The 23,529-nt window shown below is 40.3% G+C and overlaps 1 protein-coding gene across 1 annotated transcript in view; it reads right to left on the bottom strand.

Annotated features, from left to right (window-relative positions):
• Positions 1-15: 15 nt before the first annotated feature.
• The window catches only part of AK9 (adenylate kinase 9), a 97,866-nt gene continuing 74,352 nt past the window's right edge, over positions 16-23,529 (bottom strand). Inside the window, exons 29-40 of the mRNA XM_015572748.1 lie at positions 20,044-20,247; positions 19,461-19,679; positions 15,049-15,262; positions 11,947-12,148; positions 9,893-10,039; positions 9,564-9,784; positions 6,590-6,786; positions 5,444-5,613; positions 5,136-5,234; positions 3,024-3,126; positions 1,217-1,331; positions 16-857 (exon numbers count right to left, since the gene is read on the bottom strand). Of these exons, the coding sequence (XP_015428234.1) occupies positions 655-857; positions 1,217-1,331; positions 3,024-3,126; positions 5,136-5,234; positions 5,444-5,613; positions 6,590-6,786; positions 9,564-9,784; positions 9,893-10,039; positions 11,947-12,148; positions 15,049-15,262; positions 19,461-19,679; positions 20,044-20,247 (2,094 nt within the window). The 3' untranslated portion in view covers positions 16-654. The remainder of the gene's footprint in view (positions 858-1,216; positions 1,332-3,023; positions 3,127-5,135; positions 5,235-5,443; positions 5,614-6,589; positions 6,787-9,563; positions 9,785-9,892; positions 10,040-11,946; positions 12,149-15,048; positions 15,263-19,460; positions 19,680-20,043; positions 20,248-23,529) is intronic.

Below are 23,529 nucleotides of genomic sequence, written 5' to 3'. Positions count from 1 at the left end.
AGAGCATTGCATATACTTCTTGATAATGTAATATAAGACTCTAGATTTCATTCTTCTCAAAACTCCAGGTGATTTCAAATTATAAATAATGTATAAAGCATGCCTTCTTGAATACTTAAAGAAAAAAAAAAGAGGCAGCCATTTAGTTATCTCAAAAGCCATTTATTTTTGTTGGGAATATGATAAAGCATCTTACGTTCATAAAACAACTTATTTCAAAAGTGTAACCAACATTTCTATTTTATTGATATCAATGTTAATTTTGTTTCTTGAAGCTTTCTAACATTTACTGAGTAATTTTCTTTAACAGAGACTGACTTTGTAACTGCAAGTGTTAAAAAGGAAAATGAACAACAGATTCATTAAGTAAAATGAATTACCAGAATATTCTTAATGGAATTCTAAATGGAATAACCATTTTGTGAAAGCATCAAATTTCAGACCAAGAGCAATAAACTTTAAAATGGCATTTAAACTTATGCTTACAGAAGAGTACTCCTTCCTGGATGGCAGAGCTTTGAGTCTATTTGGGGTCTGGCAGCCATGGTGTCTTACTCAGGAGGGAGAAGTTCATCAGAGGCCAGATTTTCAATTGACTTCCCTCTATGCCTTTCAGATAACTCTTGAGACGCTGGCTACAGTCACCCAACCAAACTATTCTTTAACTGGGTCTATATTTCTGAGAGAGAGAAAGGTCTGTAACTTATGATCAAAGTCAATGGCTCTGAACTGAGGTTCCTTGTATTTTCTGGTCATGTGGGCACTCAGGTATGTAATGAGTTCACATCTCTCTATAAACTGCTCCATCTTCTTCTTATACTTTTTTCTTGTGTATTCAGAACCTTTGGGATTAAAGGCTGTAGAAAAGTTCACAGACGTGTGAATGTTTTCTGTTAGGTTAGTAAATCATTAAATGACAGAGAAAGAGAAACTGTGTATGTGTGATTGAGCTGAGAAGATATCCAAATCCCAAGCAAAATTTGGGGATTATTCTATTTCACCTTCCTCTATGGCATGAATTTTTGAGAGCTGACTATATTACTCAAGAGTCCCTGCTTTAAAAACTAGAAATTAAGTTTTGGTATTTTTGTAAACACACACACACACATACACACACAGCATTCAAGAGACCAACCCAGCTCAACAATCCTGTTTATCACAGATACTACAATTAGTGTTGTTATTTCTGAGTAATATATCATTAAAAAAGACATACCTTTTAGATGAAATGCTATATAGAGTAGCGCAGATTTCTTTATACTTAAGAAAGGAAATTTGGGCTTTAAGCATCCTACTGCATTCATTGCTTTAATTAGAGAAGTTGCGATACCCTGCAGATAGGAAACAATTTAAATCGTGTATATTTGAGTGATTTATTTTCTTAGTGGCAAATAGATAAAGAGGCTATTCTTTGCCTCTAATAATCTCCTGGGGTTAGGAATGGAGCTTATAAAGATGGTTAGATGACCATTTAGCCAACATAAAAGAAAGCCAAAATATGTTTGGTTAAGAAAAATGAAATTATAAATTGGGTTAGTACTGCCAGTGAGGTGATAGCTACATGGGCTTCATTACACAATTCTCACAGTCTGGGACCCCTCGGGGGATGTCCACTTGCCAGCAGGGAGGAGGCCTAAGCTGCAGTCGGACATCCTTAGCGCTGCTGAGGAGGCAGGAGAGGCTCCTGCCACCAACGCTGTGCTGGCATTCGTCAGCCTGGCTTGTGGCTGAGCAGAGCTACCCCTGTGGGAGCACACTGACCACCAGGGGGCAGCTCCTGCATTGAGCATCTGTCCCTTGGTGGTCAGTGTGTGTCATAGTGACCAGTCATTCTCAGTGGTTCTGCTGTTATGGTCAATTTGCATATTATCCTTTTATTATACAGCTAGAGGCCTGGTGCATGGGTGGGGGCCAGCTGGTTTGCCCTGAAGGGTGTCCTCATCACAGTGGGGGTCCTGATGGGGTGCCTGGCCAGCCTGGGTGAGGGGCTGAGGGCCATTTTCAGGCTGGCCACAGCCATGGCTGGAAGCAGGTATCTGGGATTTATTTAACTTCATATAATTGAAACTTTGTATCCTTGACCAGAGCCCAGTTCCTGGAACTCCTAGCCCCTCCTTGAGTGGAGGCCACGCCCGGAGGCCACGCTAGCTGGAAGCAGGTATCTGGGATTTATTTATCTTCTTTAATTGAAACTTTGTAGGCTTGAGCGGAGCTCAGGGACAGCAGGGCAGGCAGGAAGCTTGGCTTCCTCCATTGCCCGGGGTAACTCAAGCCTCCTGCTCACTCCAGCTCCTTGGCGGCCACCATCTTAGTTGGGTTAATTTGCATATTTGCTTCTGATCGGCTTGTGGGCGTGGCTTGTGGGTGTAGTGGAGGGATGGGCAATTTGCATGTTTCTCTTTTATTAGATTAGATAAATAAAGTGTGACTTCAGTAGGTAGCTTCAAAGACACTATAACTCTGAAGCTGGAAATAAACCTCTCAGACACTGGATCTGTACATTTCAAAATAAGAAAATGTTTTACAGATACTGAAATTCAAAATACAAACCAAACCACATGTCAAATGTAAATAATTTTATGACAATCTACTCTCCACTTTAGTGCAGGTATTTGAAAAGTAGATATTGCATACATCTTTTCATAAGCACCCATAAACAAAATGGTTAAAGTGGATTTGCAGCTTAAAATCAGAAAACTCTGCCTTGAATTTCATCTACCAAAATAAAAATTACTGTTAAAGACGAGGTCATTGTGACCAGCCGGCATTGCTCAGTGGTTGAGCGTCAACCTAGGCACCTGACGGTCACTGTTCAATTCCTGGTCAGGGCATATGCTAGGCTGTAGGCTTGATCCCCGTGGGGGGCATGCAAGAGGCGACCTATCAATGATTTTCTTTCATCATTGATGTTTCTATCCCTCTATCTCTCTCCCTTCCTCTCTCTGAAATCAATAAAAATATATTTTAAAAAATTTTACTCTTCCAATGTATATATATAGAGAAAGAAAATAGTGTAACTGAACCTGTTCCAGATATCCAGGCAAAGGAAGACTAGTGAGATGTATTGGTTCCTTTAATGGAGGAAGTTTGTATGGAAGCTTCTGATTCCAGTATTTCAGTGGCGTTCTAAAAACACAAGGTTCATTAGATGATGGTCACAGATAGACTCACTGTGTGTATACAGGCATGTAGATACAGGAGAGACAATGAAAAGATATGTTCACTACCCATTTTCTCCAGTGGAGCTTTTAGAAATTCATGACCATCACGTTTGCCTCAGTCCCTAGCTCACCTATTCTCAGTTTTCTCATTTTTCACAGCAATTATATACAATTTTCTTTATTCTCTTCAAACTTCTAACTCTCCCAAATAATCCCCTACACAGATGCCATGCTATATAAAGTGAAGATATCTAAACTGTTTATCACCAGCAAAGCCCCACACAGGCTCCTCTTTGCATGGGGAAGCTTCCTTCTCATCTATCATCATTCTCCACCCACACTTTGGATCCCCACTCTCCCCTCTGCCTAGGTATCTCACTATAGCATTCCTCTCTCCCTCTCACCTTTGGCATTTCTTTCCCATGCATTGGATCTTCCCATGCATCTGCCTTTAAACATGCTCAAACCTCCCACATTAGGGGGGGGGGGGGCGGGAAGAAATAAAAAAGAAAAACCACCTCAGTCCTTCAATCTCAAATTTCTTCCAGCAACTAATGTCTTTTTCTTTTTACAGTTAAAATTCTTCAAACAGTGTACTTCACTAGAGATCACAGACTATTGCACAGATTCCATCTGCAGATGTGATTTGATCCACATATTATTTTTTAAAAATGTTGAGTCAGTCACAAACATTTAAAAATCAGGGAAAAATTAATAGAAATGTGGTTTCCAACTTCTTGTGAAAAACAGAAGTGGCTGTCAGTAGATAATTAGCTGCTGCCCTTTTAATTGGGGTGCCTGCAATTGAGTGGGCAGCAGACCCCACTACTTCCTGTTGCTTCACCTCCAACCTGCTTGCCTCACTTACACCACCTTCCTGGCGCTGTAGACATCTGTGCTTGTAAACTCTGGGCTACAGCCAAGGCCTTCATTTCATCACCTCGCACCCACTCCTTGACACTTTGTAATTGACTACTACTCACCTTATTCGACGGAAGCCATTCGTGCCAAGGTGAATGGTGACCCATTATAACCTAAATCTGACACACTTTCAAATGCTGTCTTGCTTCACCTCCAAGCATCATTTACACCTGTTGGTCACACCCTCCCAGAGACTCTCTCGCCTTCACCTCTGAGCCTCCCCTGCTGGCTCTCCTTTCACCTCTCTGTGGGTTCTTCCTTCTCATTCTCCCCGGTAGGCTCTGCTGACATTCCTTTGTCGGTGTTTCTCTGGGCTTGATCTAAGCCTGCTGATTTTCCCACATTACCCTTCACGGGTGACCTCAAACATGCTATAGTATTTTGGACAGGGTTTCTCCAACAGCCTCATAGCTGCCTCCAATCCATCATCAATGTTCCAATGATGATCTCTTTCCAAAGCAAAGAGATTTTGATTATAGCACTCAAAACCAGTCAGTGTATTCGACTGCCCATGGAATCAAGTCTAAGTGATTGATGGTGATTTTACGTGGCCTTCCACACTTGGGCCCGGCTCACTATCTCCAGCCTCCCTTCCTGCTCCTTTCCCTCTCCACATCACATCTAGCCATGCTGAATTTCTTGCACCTCTGTTATCGCCTGGGCCAGGTTTGTAGGTCCCTCTGGTTAAAGCCGGTCCCTCTGGTTAAAGCCTGTCCCTTTTTCTTTTACCTAGTCAAGTCCCACTCCTCATTCACAAAGAGAGAATCTAGTCAGACTTTCAGGCTACGCTGTCCCACAACTCCTGTTATTTCCCCACCCTAAACCCCATCATATCCTGTTTTCTTATCAGGTACTTAGCGTCTCTTTATCTCTGAGCCTCAGGCTTTGGAACAGCAGGGACCAGACCTTGTTCACCATCATATATGTACGTATATGTGTGTGCATATGCATGTATATGTGTATGTATGTGTGTGCACACATATCTATCCCACCATGGTACACTGAACATTAAGAAGATATTCAAGAAATATGTGACTTAGTGAATGGTCTCACCTTAAAAATTTCTCAAGTTTTTCACTATTCTCACAAATGTATATACGATCACGATATTCTATGGCATACTTAATGTTCCCAGGTACTAGGGCTTCATATCTGAAAGACAAAAAAATTCATAGTATAATTAATATGCAGGACTGTGTCAATAAAATGTCAAATGTTTTATTTTTCTAGCTATGCAACTCAAGAAAGAAAGAATATTTTCCAGTTAAACAGTAGTGACCTTTTGATCACAAAGTTAAGACTGTTAAATGAACCACTTATTCCGAGTAGAGATCTCATCCTGTGCTTCCACGAGGACTTGCCTTTGGTTTCCATCCTGATAGGTCACAGGACAGTAGCCGTGGAGCTCAGCACACTTAGGGAACCGCTTCTTCAGCTCTGACAGGGTCAGCCTCTTGGGGATCATGTCGGCAGATGGGAGTGGATGAGGTGCTAATGGAGGCACATATAATGTTGGGTTCTCCAAAAATTTCTATAAAGACAGGATTACAGCAATAGGACCATTTAAACCAGGAACACCATGCCAACCAAACACCCACTGAGGCTCTCCTGGTACTCCCTCCATTTTCAGAAGCAACATTTGGTCCCTCAAACCATCTGAGAGCTGCTCTCAGCACCACCATAACTCCTTCCTTGGCTGGAAATTCCTTACAGTAATACTCCCAAGTGATCACATGTAAGGTCTCTCCTAATCTACTCGCTTGTTCTTCCATTAATAAAAAAACATTTGCTGAGTTCCTACTATGTACCAGGCACTGGGGAGCACACTGTCCCTGCCCACTTGTCTCCCTGTCCTGCAGTATAATGAACTACGTGCATGCCCTTTGCTTTAGTTACCACGCTATGAAATGGAGGGGCGGAGCAGATGCACGTTCTTCCGGTTTTTAAATTCTGTGATTACCATTTAAATAAGCAGAAAGAATGCCTCCTTAATTAAGTGATCAAAAAACTCTAATTCTTCAGAGGCAAAGAAAATGTTCAGAGGCATCTGGTTAGTTTTCAACTACCAATCATAATACTAGAATAAATCTGCATTCTGTTCCATTAAACAGAAAAATAAGGTATACAGAGAATTCTAGTGACAGAAAAAAGTGTAAAACAGGAAACGTTGCTCATTTCTACTAACTTGGACTTCCCTCCTGCACTCTTGGAGCTGAATCCCACCCCCTGGGTGCTCTCCTGTGGCTCAGCAAGCGTCCCCTCCTTTGGTGACACTCACTGTTGGGTCTCCCTACCTGTTAAGTTGGCCCAGGCTGAGGGCCCACCCCTGACCCTGAACATCTACTTTGTGCTACATTATGTTTGGGATGCAGTCTCAGGACTGGCTTCTGAGTTGCCTCATTGGTCCCAAAGCCACAGGTTCAAGGCTCCTGGTGCCCAGCTCCTGGTGTTCACAACTGTGCCCATCCCTTCCTAGAGGAAGTATTGGGAGTTAGGAATAAACTTACATTCAGTTTTTCCTGAGAACCCATTTTATAATAATGCCCTCTGAATTCTGCCGCAAATTCCAAGCTCTCCATTTCCGAGCAATCAACTAGCTCATATGATTCTGCCAGGCTGACCGGGCAGAACTGTCCAAACTCGCCCAGGCGAGAAACCAGTTCCTGAGGTGTGATGCATAACTTGTCAATGCAGGCAGCTTTCCCTATTATCAAGAGATTAACTATTAGCATACATACATCTTTTCATAGAAAACAGTGATTTTTAAAATTAAAATAACTTCAATTACACAGCATCATACAAATGCACACACATTCTATATTTCCGAACAATAGAGTAAAAAGTAAAAGTTTCTCTTCACACCTCTGTCCTCACAGTTCTATCTAAGAGAGGTAATCACTGTTGTTTGCATCCTTTTCAGACCTTCTCTGCATAGCTGCATGTACACAAGTGTATTTTTTTGCATACAATATGCTTATGCCACTATACTATAAAACTTATTATCAGTTAGTTGTGGTCTTTGACATCTTTCCATATCAGTTATATGATTTATCTAATTTTTAAAATTGATGCATAGTATTCCCCATTGTATAAATATACATATAGTTTACTTAACCATTTATCTGTTAATGAATATTCTGTTTGTTTTTAATTCTTAGCTTTTATAAATTATATATTAAAATATATACACACATATATGTACATGTATGCATATGTACATACACCCACTCACACATATACATTTACTTCATATTTTTGATTTTTCTGTGGACAGATTTTAGGAAGTGCAAATAATTTGTTGACATGATGTTACTAACACAAACTTCCCCCTATACCCAGATGCCACCCAAAAGAAGTGAAGAAACATTTATCCAAAAGTGACTAGGTTTATCCTAAGGAGTCTATTTTTAAAAGCCCAAGTTCCTTAAATGGATAAGTTTGAGAGTTTTCTTCCCAATACTTCACTGGAATGAAGACCTAATCTAAGGCAGGGAGGGTAAAATAAGGTAACAGAAAAATAAATGAGGCATGATTTTTGCTTTCAAAGTCTGTTGTGGAATGTATTACTAGTGTGATATTATCTAAAAGTTCTTGGTAATCCTATATAATAAAGAGGTAATATGCAAATTGACCATCATGCCCTCACACAAGATGGCCTCCCCCATGTGGGCACAAGATGTCTACCACAAGATGGCTGGCAGGGGAGGGCAACCGGAGGCAACCAGGCCAGTAGGAGAGGGCAGTTGGGGGGGACCAGGCTGGCAGGGGAGGGCAGTTGGGGGCAACCAGGCCGGCAGGGGAGGGCAGTTGGGGGCAACCAGGCCGGCAGGGGAGGGCAGTTGGGGGCAACCAGGCCGGCAGGGGAGGGCAGTTGGGGGCAACCAGGCCGGCAGGGGAGGGCAGTTGGGGGCAACCAGGCCGGCAGGGGAGGGCAGTTGGGGGCAACCAGGCCGGCAGGGGAGGGCAGTTGGGGGCAACCAGGCCGGCAGGGGAGGGCAGTTGGGGGCAACCAGGCCGGCAGGGGAGGGCAGTTGGGGGTGACCAGGCTGGCAGGGGAGAGCATTTAGGGGTGACCTGCCCAGCAGGGGAGGGCTGTTGGGGGCGACCGGGCCAGCAGAGGTGGGCAGTTTGGGGCGATTGGGCCCGCAGGGGAGTGGTTAGGGACAATCAGGCAGGCAGTCAGACAAGCAGTTGGGAGCCAGCAGTCCCGGATTGTGAGAGGGATGTCTGACTGCTGGTTTAGTGGGATCTGGCCTAAACCAGCAGTCGGACATCCCCCAACGGGACCCAGATTGGAGAGGGTGCATGCTGGGCTGAGGGACACCCCCCACACCCCCAGTGCATGAATTTCATGCATTGGGCCTCTAGTGGGTTTATAAAAACTCAATTCTTCCTTTGATTGCATTCTTTATCTTCATTTCACATACTTTTTAAAAATATACTTTTACTGCTTTTAGAGAGGAAGGGAGAGATAGAAATGTCAATGATGAGTGAGAATCATTGATTGGCTGCCTTCTGCATGCCCCCTATTGGGGATCAAACCTGCAACCCAGGCATGTGTCCTTGACTGGAATCGAACTCGGGACTGTTCAGTCCACAGGCTGATGCTCTATCCACTGAGCCAAAACAGCCAGGGCTTATCTTCATGTCTTATAATACTCAGGTGAAAACAAATTCCCAATCTGCAGACCAACAGGAACCAGAGATACTGGTTATGCCCAAATAATGAAGTAAGTCAGATTCAGTGATGCAATTATCATCAGCATCTCACTGCAGTTTTTCTTGAACAAGATTCTCTCAGCCATGCTGCTCTCTCATCCCTTTTTATATCCTCTCTACAGTTTCTAAAGTTAAACAAAGTCAGTAAGCAGATCTTTCTGAGACTCCCTCCAGATGAACTGTTTGGAGTCTCTGTTTTTTAGGAATAATCAGGTGTAGATAATTTTTCTTCTATTTTGTGTCTTTTTGGAGAAAAATCAGGAAACATATAGGCATATATAATCAACCATTTTCTTTCATAGATTCCAAATATAGATAAAAAGACATTTTATGCTGAATTAATTTTTTATAGACTCAACATTTATATAATACCATAATGAATGTAAACAGTAAGGATAACTTTAATTCTTGATTCCCAAACAAAATTTTGACAAGTGTCACTCCACAGATTACTGCCCTCAATAACTGGCAATCTTGAAAAGAGCTTCTTACATAGCATCCCAAACACCATGAACTCTTCTAGTGGAAAACCACGCATTAATTTTATGTGCTAGGTTCACACAGGCACTCAAAGATGATAGTCATTTATTAAGACAAATATATATGCCCACAAAAGTTGTAAATTATTATATATATCAAATACTGATTAAAAATGTGGGAACAAATGTTCAAATTGAATGAATTATAGTAAGATGAGCCGTGTGTGTAGACTTTAAATCCATATTTTATTTTATTTTAACAGTTATTTAACTGTTTTCTTACCTTGTTTCATTCTTTCCAGGTATGTCTGCATGTATTGATTCACCATTTTAACATTCGTAATGACTTCATTCCATACCCACCATTTGCTGTGAAAACCATCAATCACATACCAGTTCTGATGTTGTTCTTGGTAATATTGCCTAATCTCAACAATATTTTTGTGGTACTTGGACTTCTTGACAGCTATAATCTGTGAGCTATTGTGTAATGGATAAGGCAAACTAATGGAGAAATAGAGAAGGAATGGAAAACGCTGTTTAAAACATACTTTTTCCCCCTGGATGATTAAAGTTCATTCCTTAATCGCTGTTTTCATCCCATCCCATTACCTTTGTTCCTTTTTTTTTTCCAGGAGCAATCTTTTGAAAATCTCCTTGGAAGGTACATCCAACTCAAAGATGATCAGGGGAATGATTGACTCGGCCTCCAAAAGACTCACTTGATACTTGGTTACTGGATATCCATCGATGATAACACTAACAAGGAGAAACATGAAAATAAAAATTTCAGATTTCTTTTCTCTCAGACCTTCCTTTCTTTCTACCAGACGAGTCTATCTCTTTATGAGTAGCTCTATGCTCTCCCTTAAGTAACTTGCACTCCACTCTTTTTATCTCTCTTTATTTTTAAAAAATTTAAATATATTTTTATTGATTTCAGAGAGGAAAGGAGAGGGAGAAAGAGATAGAAATGTCAATGATGAGAGAGAATCATTGGTTGGCTGCCTCCTGCACGCCCCCAACTGGGCATCGAGCCCACAACCCAAGCATGTGCCCTGACTAGGAATTGAACTGGTGACCTCTTGGTTTCTGGGTCGCTGCTCAACCTCTGAGTCACACCCGATGGGGCTCTCTATTTTTTTTATCTTAGTCAGCTCAAGGCTCAGGAGGAAGACAGCATACACAGGCACACGGCTCAGAACTCATACACTTAGCATCATAGAACTAGGTTTTGGCAGGATTCGAGAGATAACATTAATACCATAAAAACTGTGTTATTCAATTGGGGAGGCTAGGGTGTGTGGAAGGGGAGATGAAGAGGTGGTGAGAGAAGCCCTATATTTCTGGGAGAGAGTCATTCCATCAGGACCCATCATGCCGCTGGGCAGAAATGAAGGAGAATTTGTTAGACCAACAGGTTGAAATAGTGGGGGTGTTACTATCAAACTGGGAGGAGGAGTAAAGACTGTTCATAAATTCTGGGAGGAGTGGTCCCCAATCAGGGAGATGCTGGCGGATGGTCATCAGGAAGGGAGAGTTTGGAGTAAGTCACAGAAGGCCTTCCTTCAATAATCCCAGCCAACTCTCTAGCCACTAAATAGTTCCACGTTTCCTGGTCCAGCAGAGTGTAAATTGACCTAGCCACGCCAGCTTAACAGACAATGTATGGGGGTGTCCTTGTCGTTGTCTTTAATGGAGAGTAGCTCAATTTCTCTCTCCTGTGAAGGGTTACTTGAGGGGCCCTCAGTATTGGGGAAATTCAGGGAAAATAGGTAGTCACTCTCCTGGTATTAAGGTGAAATTGAAAACCTTTGCGACTCAAACAAGATTGCTCTTACTGAGATTTCTTGTGTGCAAAGCTGACCTCCAGGGAGGGGTAACTCAATTTGCATAAACCCCAGGATCTTCTCTGAGGAGAAAAAGACTCCTTTGACACATAGTTTTAGGATTGCCACATCCCAGAATCTGCTCCCTCATAACTGAAATTAGGAGAACTCTCCAAGGATTTGGTTACGCAGCAGCTGCAGGGAAGGGCAGAGACTCCTTAACATAAAACCACCCTGAGTAAATCAGGGAATCTAGGTCAGTGACCTGGGCTCAAGAGCAGGGCCTTGGGCTTCCCGTCATTTACTACTGGGTGTGATCAGTGCCTGCACCGAGGGAGCAATGGTTGAGCAGAGGAGTTTAAGCTGAAGGCATAACTCAAGCACAGATGGCCCTCCTGCCCAAATGTAGCATTCAGGGAAGGGGCACTGCTCCCGTGACAGGGGAGGGCCACTTCTCCATTACTCCAGGAGGCAGTACGAAGCTCTGTTGAGTTGTGGAGGTCACACTATGAAACAGTGTGGTAATATCACTTCTCCCCCAGAGCTAGATCAGGACAGTTGTCACCAGTCAATGGGAATGTCCAAGCCCAGAGACTTTTGGATGACTCAGGGTTGCTGCAGAGAGTCAAGTGGCCAGCTTGTTATGCTGGCCTGTCAGTGCTCAAGCCAAGTTTTAGCTCCGTAGAAAACTAAAATATGTGACCATATAGGTACCCAAAGTTTGACAAGCAGAACACACCTTTTATAAGAGCTTTAGACCCTATTTAAGACAAGTGTTTTGAATTCCAGTGAGGAATTTTTGAATGAGTCCACCACCCCCTCCAGTTCCCCACTTACCCTGCGGTATTACATGCACTGTGCATCATAGATACTTCTAAGGCTTGAATAGCCAGAGAATCAGGTACTGTCAATCCTTTATGAAGATGCCAATTTAACATAAGTGCCAGCTCTGTGTCTGGTTGGTTGCTTAACACGGAACGCAAAGCGTCTCCTACTGACAAACGCTGTATGCCATATTCACTTGAAATTTTTTTGGCAACTGGAAAACATTAAAAACATTAAACTTACTCCATTTCACAAAGTCATCAGTTAATCTTAGTGGCAGATTATGGGCAATTAATATTAACAGCAAACTAATCTTCACATTCCTCAAAGAAATTTGGAAAATTAAAATTGTTACATTTTACTGAATTAATACTGTCAAAGGTCAATTATTATTAATACTTCAGGTATGTGGCTGATGAATCTGGGTAATGAACCAACTGTGGGTTTTTCTTATAACTCAACCAACACTTGTTTTCTTTGCCTTCTTTTGCATGAGGTAGCAAAATTATTGAGAGCTTTACATTTTATGGGTACTATTAATGTTTGGTATTATGTCCAAAATAACTCAGTTAATCCTCTAGGAAATAATTTTCATAAATTATAATGGCATACTAGACATTTAAATAGTAATTTACAGATTATGAGGCCATTTTTCTTCTGTAACTCTGATATTTTCAACTATTCCACCTAATGGGTAGCATGGATATTGAAATTCTAATTTTATACATGAGACAACTGAAGCCCAACTAAATGGAGTGATTTGTCCAAGGTCACGTAGAAGTTGCCATTGGTTGAAAGAAGACTCACCTTGGCCTATGCTGCTTCTGAACGAGACCAAGCAATGGCTTCCAGGAATGAGTACTACAGGTGCGAGTGCTCTGTTGGGGTCCATTTACCTTGCCCTCCTCTAGAGATAGCAGTGTGTAGAGGCCCATCTCATCCCATAGGAATGCAGATTAGTTGATTACAGTTAAGATCACCCAAAACAGAGACTGGCAGAACCCTTAGTCTTAGTTTTGCCACAAATGCTAGAATCAAACCTATTTTTTTAAAGTTCTGAAAATAATTAAGCCTTTACAATTTGACATTTTTGTTAAAGAATCAACCTCTATTTCCACAAAGAAATGAGAAATCAGAAGGTCTTGTCTCTATTTTCATTTTCTGCTGTGGTTGTGGGGTCTTATTTTGAATGCCCATGTTCTGCTCACTTTGGGGAGTATCATTATCTTTGTAAAACATATAGAATAGGACTATTAAAGGCTCTTGTCACATTAAAAAGTTTAAATGAGCAAAACAAACTTCATCTGTAGAGGTGGGACACAGAACTCCTTTATTTTTCCTGTTGACAAATTGATCATTGCCCTCATCTCCTCCCTTCATTCTCTAGTCTATGAGTCATTAAGTTCACTGTTTTTCTTTTAAATATCCCCTGTAGCAGCCCTTTCCATTCTATTCTTTTTTTAAAAGTTTTATTTTATTGTTTAAAGTATTACAAATAGTAGTACACGTCTCCTTTTTCCCCCCCACTGACCCCCCCCGCCACTCCCTCCCCCAAGCACAATCCCTCACACTCCTGCCCCCCTACTCTCTGTGTCCACTGGTTTTGCTCATATGCATGCATACAAATCCTTTGGTTGATCTCTTACCCCCTCTATCCGCCCCCCCCCCACCTTTCTTCATAGGTGGTATAGTTTGTACAGCTGTTTCCAAATCTTAGCTATTGTAAATTGTGCCACTATGAACATAGGGGTACATATATCCTTTCTAATTGGTGTTTCTGTTTTCCTGGGATACATTCCTAGAAGTGGGATCACTGGGTCAAATGGAAGTTCCATTTTTAATTTTTGAGGAGACGCCATACTGTTCTCCACAATGGCTACATCAGTCTGTCCCTATTCTTATTGCCACAACCACTGTTTGTGTTGTTTCCATATCATTTTGAAATATTACTGGAACCTATTGTTGAACTATTTGCTTTAAACACAAACACACACGCACACACACAGAGTCCAAAGGTATAAAAAATTCAAACATTATAGGAATATAGTTTACAAAGTGCCTTATTCAATTCAGCAATAATTAATATAATGGATTTTTACTCTTTAAACTATTAATACAGATTATACTTATAAAATATTTTAATGTACTTGTTATGCTAATATAATCTTAATATACTATTATTTGATTATGTTCATTTCTTTTATTTAATCCTCACCAAGGATATTTTTTTCTATTGATTTTTTAAGAAAGAGTGGAAGGGAGGGAGGGAGAGGGAGATAGAGAAAGAAACATCAATGTGAGAGAAACACATCATTTAATTGCCTCCCACTCACACACCAACCAGAGCCCGGGCTGGAACCTGCAACCGAAATACATGCCCTTGACTCAGAGTCAAACCTGAGACCCGATGTTCTAACCACTGAGAAAAACTGATCAGGGCTGTAATTTCTTTTCTTATATTATCTGTGTCAGGTTTTGATATCAGGATTATGCTAATGTAAAAAGTAATTTGTATTCTTTATACCTTTTAGATTATATGGACCATATTCCTTAATAAAGAGAAATTGAAAATAAATCAGGAAGCTAACTGTCTTTTCCCTTGACCTGGAAAAGCTTATAAAAACACAGGAAGGCCCTGGCCGGTGTGGCTCAATTGATAGAGCGTCATCGTGTGCACTGAAAGGTTGCCAGTTCGATTCCTGTTCAGGGCACTTGCCTAGGTTGTGGCTCGATCCCCAGTAGGGGTGTGTGTGGGAGGTAACAGATTGATGTTTCACTCTCACATTCATTCTCTCCCCCCTCCCTCCCCTTATATCTAAGATCAATAAGTACATTCTTGGGTGAAGATGAAAAAAACACCCAAAGCCACAGGAAAGATCTTTTGAGTTTTTAGCCCTTTGAAAGTTTGCTATAATTTCCCTCTAAAACTATTCGCCCCTGGCTGTTTGGGAGTAGGGATATATTTTTGAAAGCCTTCTCTCCAATGGTTATTGGTCTATTTAGGTTTTCTATCTCTTTTTGAGTTAATTCGGATAGTTGGTTTCTGGTGATGTGGCACTACTTTTCAGTGCATTCTTTTATGCTTACGGATAACAAAGACAAACACATCCTTACCTGTAGTTTTCCCAGATTTTGGAGGTCCCACAATTGCGATCTTAATGGGCATATTAGGTTTAGGTTTGGGTTGGCGAATATATTTGATTGGGTTCTTCATAAATTTTTCTTTAGTTTCCTTATTAGATAAAAAGTAAATATACTGACGATGGATTACAGGATAAAATGGATTATCTGGACTTTCAATTGACTTGAGTGTCTCTCCTTCACTTAGCTGTAATAGATACACAATTAGATTTGAAAATTAGTTTTAATTTACATAGTTTTTCCCCCCAAATATATTTAAAAATAAAATTTGTAGATTAAGAAAATCTTCCTTATAGAATAAGAAAACTAATTGCAATCAAATATTAATATTAAAAATTGTGAACAAAGAACAAATTATTTTATACCCGTACGTCAACATTTTCAAGAGGCTTTCAGTCTATGACTACTAGAGTTCTTTGATTTCCTTTATAATGTTTTTAGTGTGTATACTCAATGTTTCTGCCAAGGAGTATTAAGTTGTTGGGATATATTCATGGGCACATTTATCTTTACAAACAGGTCCATTGCTCAGGTAAGGCGATGGATAGGAATGTGTTACCCCAAATGCAAAGTTCAAAAGCCTAACACCCAAAGTTACTGACTTTGGAGCTAGGTCTTTGAGGAAGTAATTAAAGTTAAATGAGTCCTAAGAGTGGGGCCTCAATCCAATGGGACTGGTGTCCTTATAAGCAGAGGAAGAGACACCAGGAGTGCATGAGCACAGAGGAAAGGCTGTGCGAGGACATAGCCACAAGTGGTCGCCTGCAAGCCAGGAAGAGAGGCCTCACCAGAAAACCATCTCTGCTGGCACCTTGGTCTTAGACTTCCAGCCTCTAGAACTGTGAGAAAATTAGTTTCTGTTGTTGAAGCCGCCAGTCTGTTGTATTCTGTTATGCCAGCCTGAGTAGACAAGTAGGGGGTGGGGGGTTGAGTTACCTTTTAGGATATACTGGTAGGACAAATCCCACAGGCTTCTCTTTCATATTTTTATACAGACAAATTCCCACTCACATAATCAACAGGAGCCACAAAAGGAAAAATATCCAGGTAAAAGGCAGCCTAAGGAGTAGGGAAGGAATGGAGGAGGAGGAGGGATCCCACATCTTTGCACTGTTGATGAGAGCTGGGTAATGAACTGATGCTAGGTTTATATGTCTTTTTGTACAGCATCAGATGGCCCAGCATCAGCCATCCCTGGACTTGACAGCGTAGATGTGAAACAGTATGGCAACACGGTTCCTCCCCCAGAGCTACGTCAGGGCAGTTGCCAGCAGTCCAGCGTATTGTCAACATTATCATTGTTGGGCTGGAATGAAGTTCATGGCTGGGAGTAAATGCTATGGATAAGGAGAAACTCAGGAATGGGGTGGAAATGTCTGTTCTATGTTTTATATTTGGTAATAAAAGAAAAGCTGAACAGTCAATGGTTCCATTTCAAATTACCAAATTAAGTGTCAATCCTTACAGTAAGATGACACTAATACTCACGGTGTCATCAAATCAGAAATATCAAATTGTCAGGTGCCAAGGAAGATTCCTAATAGCCCTGACAAATGATTCCTTGTATGCTTGAACCCTTCCTATGACCATGCACTCATTTCTCCACAAGGCATTTTTATCCCATCTTAATTATATCTGGACACGGGCCCCTTTTTTCTCCCTAATTAGGCTTCTAACTTTGCCTGCTTCTTTTCCTATCTTGCCTATCTCAGAGAACATTAGAGCATGTCGATTTTTCATAGGCTTTCCAGGTGATTCTAATACCTGCTTAACTCTATCCAATTCTCTATGCAGGGAACCGTCACAGTATTTTTACATTTTAGCATGAAATTTGAAAAGATTTCTCTTATGATTAAGATAAAGAAAATAGCAAAATTAAGTAGAATTGAAACTGACTGTGTCAATAACAATCAAGAAGGAGGTTTCAAGTAACATGCATATGGTTTTCATTTGGACCTATCCTCCAAAATACTTTTTTTTAAATCAGCAACCAATAATAATAGTATACATTAATAACAATAACTAATACTAATTGAGTACATACAAAAAACCAAGCACTGCCCTGACCGGTTTGGCTCAGTGGATAGAACATCAGCCTGCGGACTCAAGGGTCCCAGGTTTGATTCCGGTCAAGGGCATGTACCGTGGTTGCGGACACATCCCCAGTGGGGAGTGTGCAGGGGGTGCAGCTGATTGATGTTTCTCTCTCATTGATCTTTCTAACTATCCCTCTCCCTTCCTCTCTGTAAAAAAACAATAAAATATATTTTAAAACAAAAAACCAAGCACTGTTGCAATCACTTTACAGTAATTGACTCATTTCATCACTGTAACAATATTTTAAGGTAGGGACTATTTTTATTCAATTGTATTAACATGAAAGATTCAGAGAGGTTAAGCAATGTGTTCAAGTTTACTCAGCTATTAAGCAGTGGTTTTGAACTCAGTTTGGCTCCACAGGCCATGTCTTCTCCACTGTGCTACATCAGTAATAGAAATTTGAAGGTAATCTGGTTGAATGAGCAAATCACTACTAGATGACATTCTTTTATTGTCTTTATGCTTGATGCCATCCCATAAGAATCTGCTTGTTGACTTATTTATTGCCTATCCTTCCTCACCAACCTAACTGGAATATAAGCTCTACAACAGCAGAAACCCTGTCTTTTTTGTTCACTATTTTATTCCCAGGAACTAGAATTGGCATGTTCTTGATTAATATATGTTGAAAACCATCCTGACTATAATCAATAAGTCATCAATTGATAAATGTTGGCAAGGATGTAGAGAAAAGGAACTCCTGTGCACTGTTGGTAGGATTGCAAATTGGTGCAGACACTATGATAAACAGTATGGAGATCCCTCAAAAAATTAAAAATAGAACTACCTATGACCCAGAAATTCCACTTCTTAACATTTTTCAAAGTGCCCATCAATAGATGACTAGATAAAGAAGATGTGGCACATATACACAGTGAAATACTATGTGGCTGCTAAAATTAATGAAAACTTACCATTTGTGAGTTAGAGGGTATTATGCTAAGTGAAATAAGTCAGACAGAGAAAGACCATATGATTACATTTATATATTATATAGAATCTAAAAAACAAAATATTGAACAAACAAAACAGAAACAAACTCATAGAGAACAAACTGATAGTTGCTAGATGGGAGGGGAGTAGTTGGGGAGCTGGGTGAAAAAGATGAAGGGATTAAGAAATACAAATTGGCAGTTACAAAGTAATCTCGGGGATGTAAATGACAGCATTGGGAACACAGTCAGTAATACTGAAATAACTGTACGGTGTCAGGTGGGTACCAGACTTATTGGGGGAATCACTTCATAGAAAGTTACATAAATGTCTAACCATTATGCTGTACACCTGAAACTAATATAATATTGAATGTCAACTGTAACTGAAAAAGAATTAAAATTAAAAAATGCCACAATTGAAGTTATTGAGTTCCAATTGGATAAAATCTATTTGTACATGCTGCATAAAAACAAAGTACTTGGAAATAATTTTGTTATGAACACCAATGGCTCATGTTGTATTGTGTCTCATACTTTCCATAGGACTTTATACTCTTACAGTTGATCACAGTGGTCTGGTGACATTAGTCTTCTATCTTATAGGCGAGGAAACAGAATCAAAGAGGTTAAATGACTTGTCTAAAGTTAGATAGCAAATTAGTATCAGAATTCAGCTCTAGATGTTTAGTTTTCAAATATTCCCACTACCCTCTTCTTCTGTTGCAAAGTTAAAACCAAGTTGGAATTGGGTTAGTTCTACAGAAATAAAAGAAATTAAACCTTTCAACTATTTTTCCCACTATAGAAAGGCAAAATAACCACATATATTTATTACTACTTAAGAATTCTGACCCTGGCTGGTGTGGCTCAGTTGCTTGGAATGTAGTTCCTCCCATGCACTGAAAGGTCATAGGTTCAATTCTCGGTCAGGGCACACACCCAGGTTGTGCGTTGAATCTCTGGTTGTCCTTGAGCTTTTATTTTTTAAAATTTATCTTTATTGTTGAAACTATTATAGAAATCCTTTCCTCCCCAACCCCACTGACCCCTTCTACCCTGCATCCTCCCCTCCGAGGCCTTCACCACACTATTGTCTGTTCGATCCCCAGTTGGTGTGTCTGCAGGAGGCAACCCATCAATGTTTCTCTCTCACATCAATGTTTGTCTCTCTCCCTCTCCCTTCATTTTTCTCTAAAATAAATAAAAATATACCCTTGGGTGAGGATTAAAAAGAAAAAGAATACTGTACAATGCTTACAATTGTTTAAATTATCCACTGTCTTCTTAGAGAAATACTTTCAGAAATAAAATAAAAGACATGGCTTTCAGACGTCACAGTCCTGACATTACCTTCACAGGGTCCCAGTAGCCGAATGTGCTAATATATTTATAGGTAAAGCTGAGCAGTTTCTGGGCAAGGCGTGATGATACTGGATAACACTTCTCAAAAATGCTCGCCCGATTTTCCACCAGTGGTTTCAGTTTTTTATTCAATAAATATTGTACAATGTGGATTTTCCGAGCTCCATTAATGATAATTAGTGGTATCAAAGCCTTTTCAAATTCATCCTGATGAGAAAAAGCATAAAGCCAAATATTTTGAGTGGGAAGAAGGCTGATAGCGTTCAGTGGCAGACAGACATTGCTGGTGGCTGTCTACATGAGTTGAGAGCAGAAATACTTTTCAGCTTCTGTGTGACTGCATGTTGGCAGCTAGAACCTTTGACCCCTGTGGCTCCCATGTTGCCCTTATTAAGAAAATAAATTAACTTGTTTTCATAATTCTAAGTAGTGCTGACAAAAGGAAATATGGCCCTAAGATAGACATTTCTTTAGAAATGTTCAAAAGAAACTAAGGCATAAACCAAATTTCTTTTGTTTCATGCTCAAACGTCACTTTACGAATTATGAAAAATGAAGAAAAATTAATAACCTGTATTCCTTGTAAATAACGTGTATCTGTTTCAAATTTGTCTAACAGGTCACCTCTCAGGCGTTCAATCGCATCAGCTTCTGGTTCTTCTTCTTCCTCACTCATCACTTCCTCCTCTTTTGGAAATTCTTCTTCAAGGATATTGTCAATATCATCATCATCTTCTGTCTCTTCGTCACTCATTTCTTCATCTTCTCTAGCAAGCTAAGGGAGAAAATAGTCACTTTTACTAAACGTGTGTGAGAAGTGACACTGCTAACTGGAATATTCTGAAATAATGAGTTTCAGCTGGTGTGGCATAGCAACATCCATCTCATAACATAGTAAACTTTAAATGTCTGGCACCCAGAAATATAATACCTTTAAGACTCTGACACCATAGTCATCCCATAAAGAAATACATTTGACAAGATATTAAGTGCTATTTTTGTGTATGGTTGTCAGAATGGTATATTTTTGATGGTCTTCAGTAAAAATATTTAATGCGATCCAAAGAGTCTAAAGCACTCACTATTTGTGTTAGTTTGGACAAGATCAGTTTCCTCAACTGTAAGATAGGAATAATAAAAGGACCCACCTCACGAGGCTGTTGTGGACATTAAAGTTAATACATGTAAAGCCCTTAGGAGAGTGTCTGGCACATAGTAGGCATGCAAATGATAGCTATTATTGCTGTTGTAGCTATGGTTGTTACTTTGCATAAAGCGCTGTACTAACAGAAGAGTACATGCCCTCTAGGAGATTACAGCCTATCTGAGGAAACAAGATAATACATGTGATTATTAAAGAGTGACAGAATATTGATACGAGGTGGTGTTGTATAGGCTTTAAGTGCTATAGTTCAGTTGGCATACTATTGAGCCTCATAATATTGATCCTTTTGCACTGCCTCCAAACTCTTCTCCCAGAAGTATTCCCTGTCTCAATTAGAACACTGCCTCCCAGCTGGAAACCTGAAAGTTATTCTGACTTCTTACACTCCATCTCTGCACACCCGGTTTCCAAGGACTGTCATTTGAAATAATGCTCATCCTTTCTGCTCTCACTCCACTGTTTGCTCTCTCACCTCTTGCCTGCAGTCTTCTGAGTAGCTTGATATTTCCTAGTCTTTCTAACTGATTAGACCAAGCATGTCAAACTCAAAGGCTCACATGGGCCAAATAAACAAGGTTTAAGTTCATGTGGGCCACAAAAAGCAAAAGCTTCAATTTTCATAGAAACGTAGGTTTATTTTGATACAGACATGCTGAATACAAAGAGCTGAAATAAATGAGTAATCATTAACATAAAATAATAGAAAATTTTAATAAAAATTAATATTTTTCCTTGAAGATTACTTTACCAGACATTGAATAACTGCACAAATCAATAAGCGTAACACAAATAAACCTATTTTTCTCTTCTCTGAAAATGAAATATTTCCTGTTGCGAACGCCAAACAAGTCAGTCAAAGACTAATGACGTGGCAATCGGCTGCTAAAATATTTGCTGCTAATATTAGTGGAGAAAATGGTGCACCTGCATGTAAGGCACATAAGGATGACCGGAATCAAACCCGGGACCCTTTGGTCCACAGGCAGCTGCTCTATCCACTGAGCCAAACTGGCTAGGGCAATTTACAAAATTTTTATTAAAATTTTTAATTTTTTAAATTTTAAATTTTTATTAAAACATACGGTTATGTGGCTGGGCTGCAAAAATATTCATTGTGGGCCGCATGCGGGCGGGGAGCTGTGAGTTTGACATGCTGGGTTAGACCCTAGTGCCTTTAAAAGGTGTCTGGAGCTGTAAGGTGCAAGGAGGAAGATGAGAGGATAAGGGCCCATTCCTGTTCTGTCTACACTCCTTCCTCTCATTACAAAAGGAGCTTGGCAATGGGATAGTGTTTCTCAGTTCTGGTTCTTTTTTTTATTTATTAGAACTTTGAAACCACTTGGTCTCTTGCTACTTTTCTCTTTTTCTTATACTTCAACAATTTTTAATCCTGAGCTTTGATTTTCTATGGATCATTGGAAGTGGGGTGGGATGAGCCCACACTACCAGCTGGGGACATTTTAGTTTCAGATGAACTTGTGCTCACCTGAGTACCTGGGTATGCATCTCTCTATTAACTACTCACCCGGGCTCAGTGCCGCAGTTCTGCTTATGTGCTGCCCGGCTCCCTGTCCTGGCTCTGCCTATCTTCTGCCTGTGACTGCTCTACATTTTATAAATTAGAAGGGACACAGGCACCAGAGAAGGAGCCAGTGAACAGGAAGAGAGACAAGGCTACGCAGGGAGGAATAAGAGCAGAGGGAAAGCCTCTGAGGAGGTGGAAGAGACGCAATGTAAATCTCGAGATGAAGGGGGTTGGCTTATAAAATATTCTTTAGTCACATTTGGAGACTAAAGTTCCACACGAAGGCAACATTTTCCTACGAAATTAATGCCTGCAGTCACCTTGAGACTGAAGCGATTTCTAATGCTAACATGTTTTATTTGCTGCTAAAAAGACAGGCAGTAAAGGGAGGGACCACAGGAGGTTGGATTGCCGGGGGAGGTTGGCTGTGGGAGCGAGCACTGACCACCAGGGGGCAGCTCCTGCATTGAGCGCCTGCCCCCTGGTGGTCAGTGCGCGCCATAGCGACCTGTCGTTCAGTCACTTAGGCAAAATATATCGATTAAGTCTCAGGAGAGTTAACTTAGAAAAACCTATTTAATTTATAAGATGGAATAGTGAATCTTAGAATGAAAATATTAAGAAACTTCACATTATAATATTAACAAATGGGAAAGTTATAAATTAAGAAAATTTATAAGATTTATGAATTTATAAAATGTATCCTGGAAACTAATTCTCTTAGGGAAAAGAAAATGTAACTGAAGACTAGCAAAGAAGGGAAATTAAGGCACCATTAATTAGGGAAACTAGGTATTATTAAATTTTCCTATTTTCTTTTTTTAAAAATAATTTTTATTGATTTCAGAGAGGTAGGGAGAGGGAGAAAGAGACAGAAACATCAATGATGAGAAAATCATTGATTGGCTGCCCATTGCACACCCCACACTGAGGATCAAGCCCACAACCTGGGCATGTGCCCTGACCGGGAATCGAACTTTGAGCTCCTTTGTTCATAGGTTGACACTCAACCACTGAGCCATGCTGGTAGGGCAATTTTCCCATTTTCTAATGAAAAAAACCTAGGCTTAGAGAGATTAAATAATGCTCAATGTTATACAATAGCAACAAAACAACTGTAAGTTTAGTGCCTGCTATGTGTCAGCATTATGGTAGGCACTGGGTAGCCATCAATGAACAAATTCAGAAAGAACTGTAGAGATTATACCAGTTTAGATCAATTCCATCCCAAAGTCTGTAATCCTTTGGTAATTAATATGCCTGAGGCATTTGAGGTGATTCTTAAGGGGACCACTAAGGACTCCCAAGGGCTAGAGGTAGTTAACTGTAGTTGGTCCCAGGTTAGGATGTCTGTGTGTGTGTTTTAA

This window comes from Myotis davidii, unplaced genomic scaffold (genome assembly GCF_000327345.1).
Source record: "Myotis davidii unplaced genomic scaffold, ASM32734v1 scaffold68, whole genome shotgun sequence".
In the NCBI taxonomy this organism is placed as follows: Eukaryota; Metazoa; Chordata; class Mammalia; order Chiroptera; family Vespertilionidae; genus Myotis; species Myotis davidii.
This window is presented reverse-complemented; position numbering and strand designations above follow the sequence as displayed.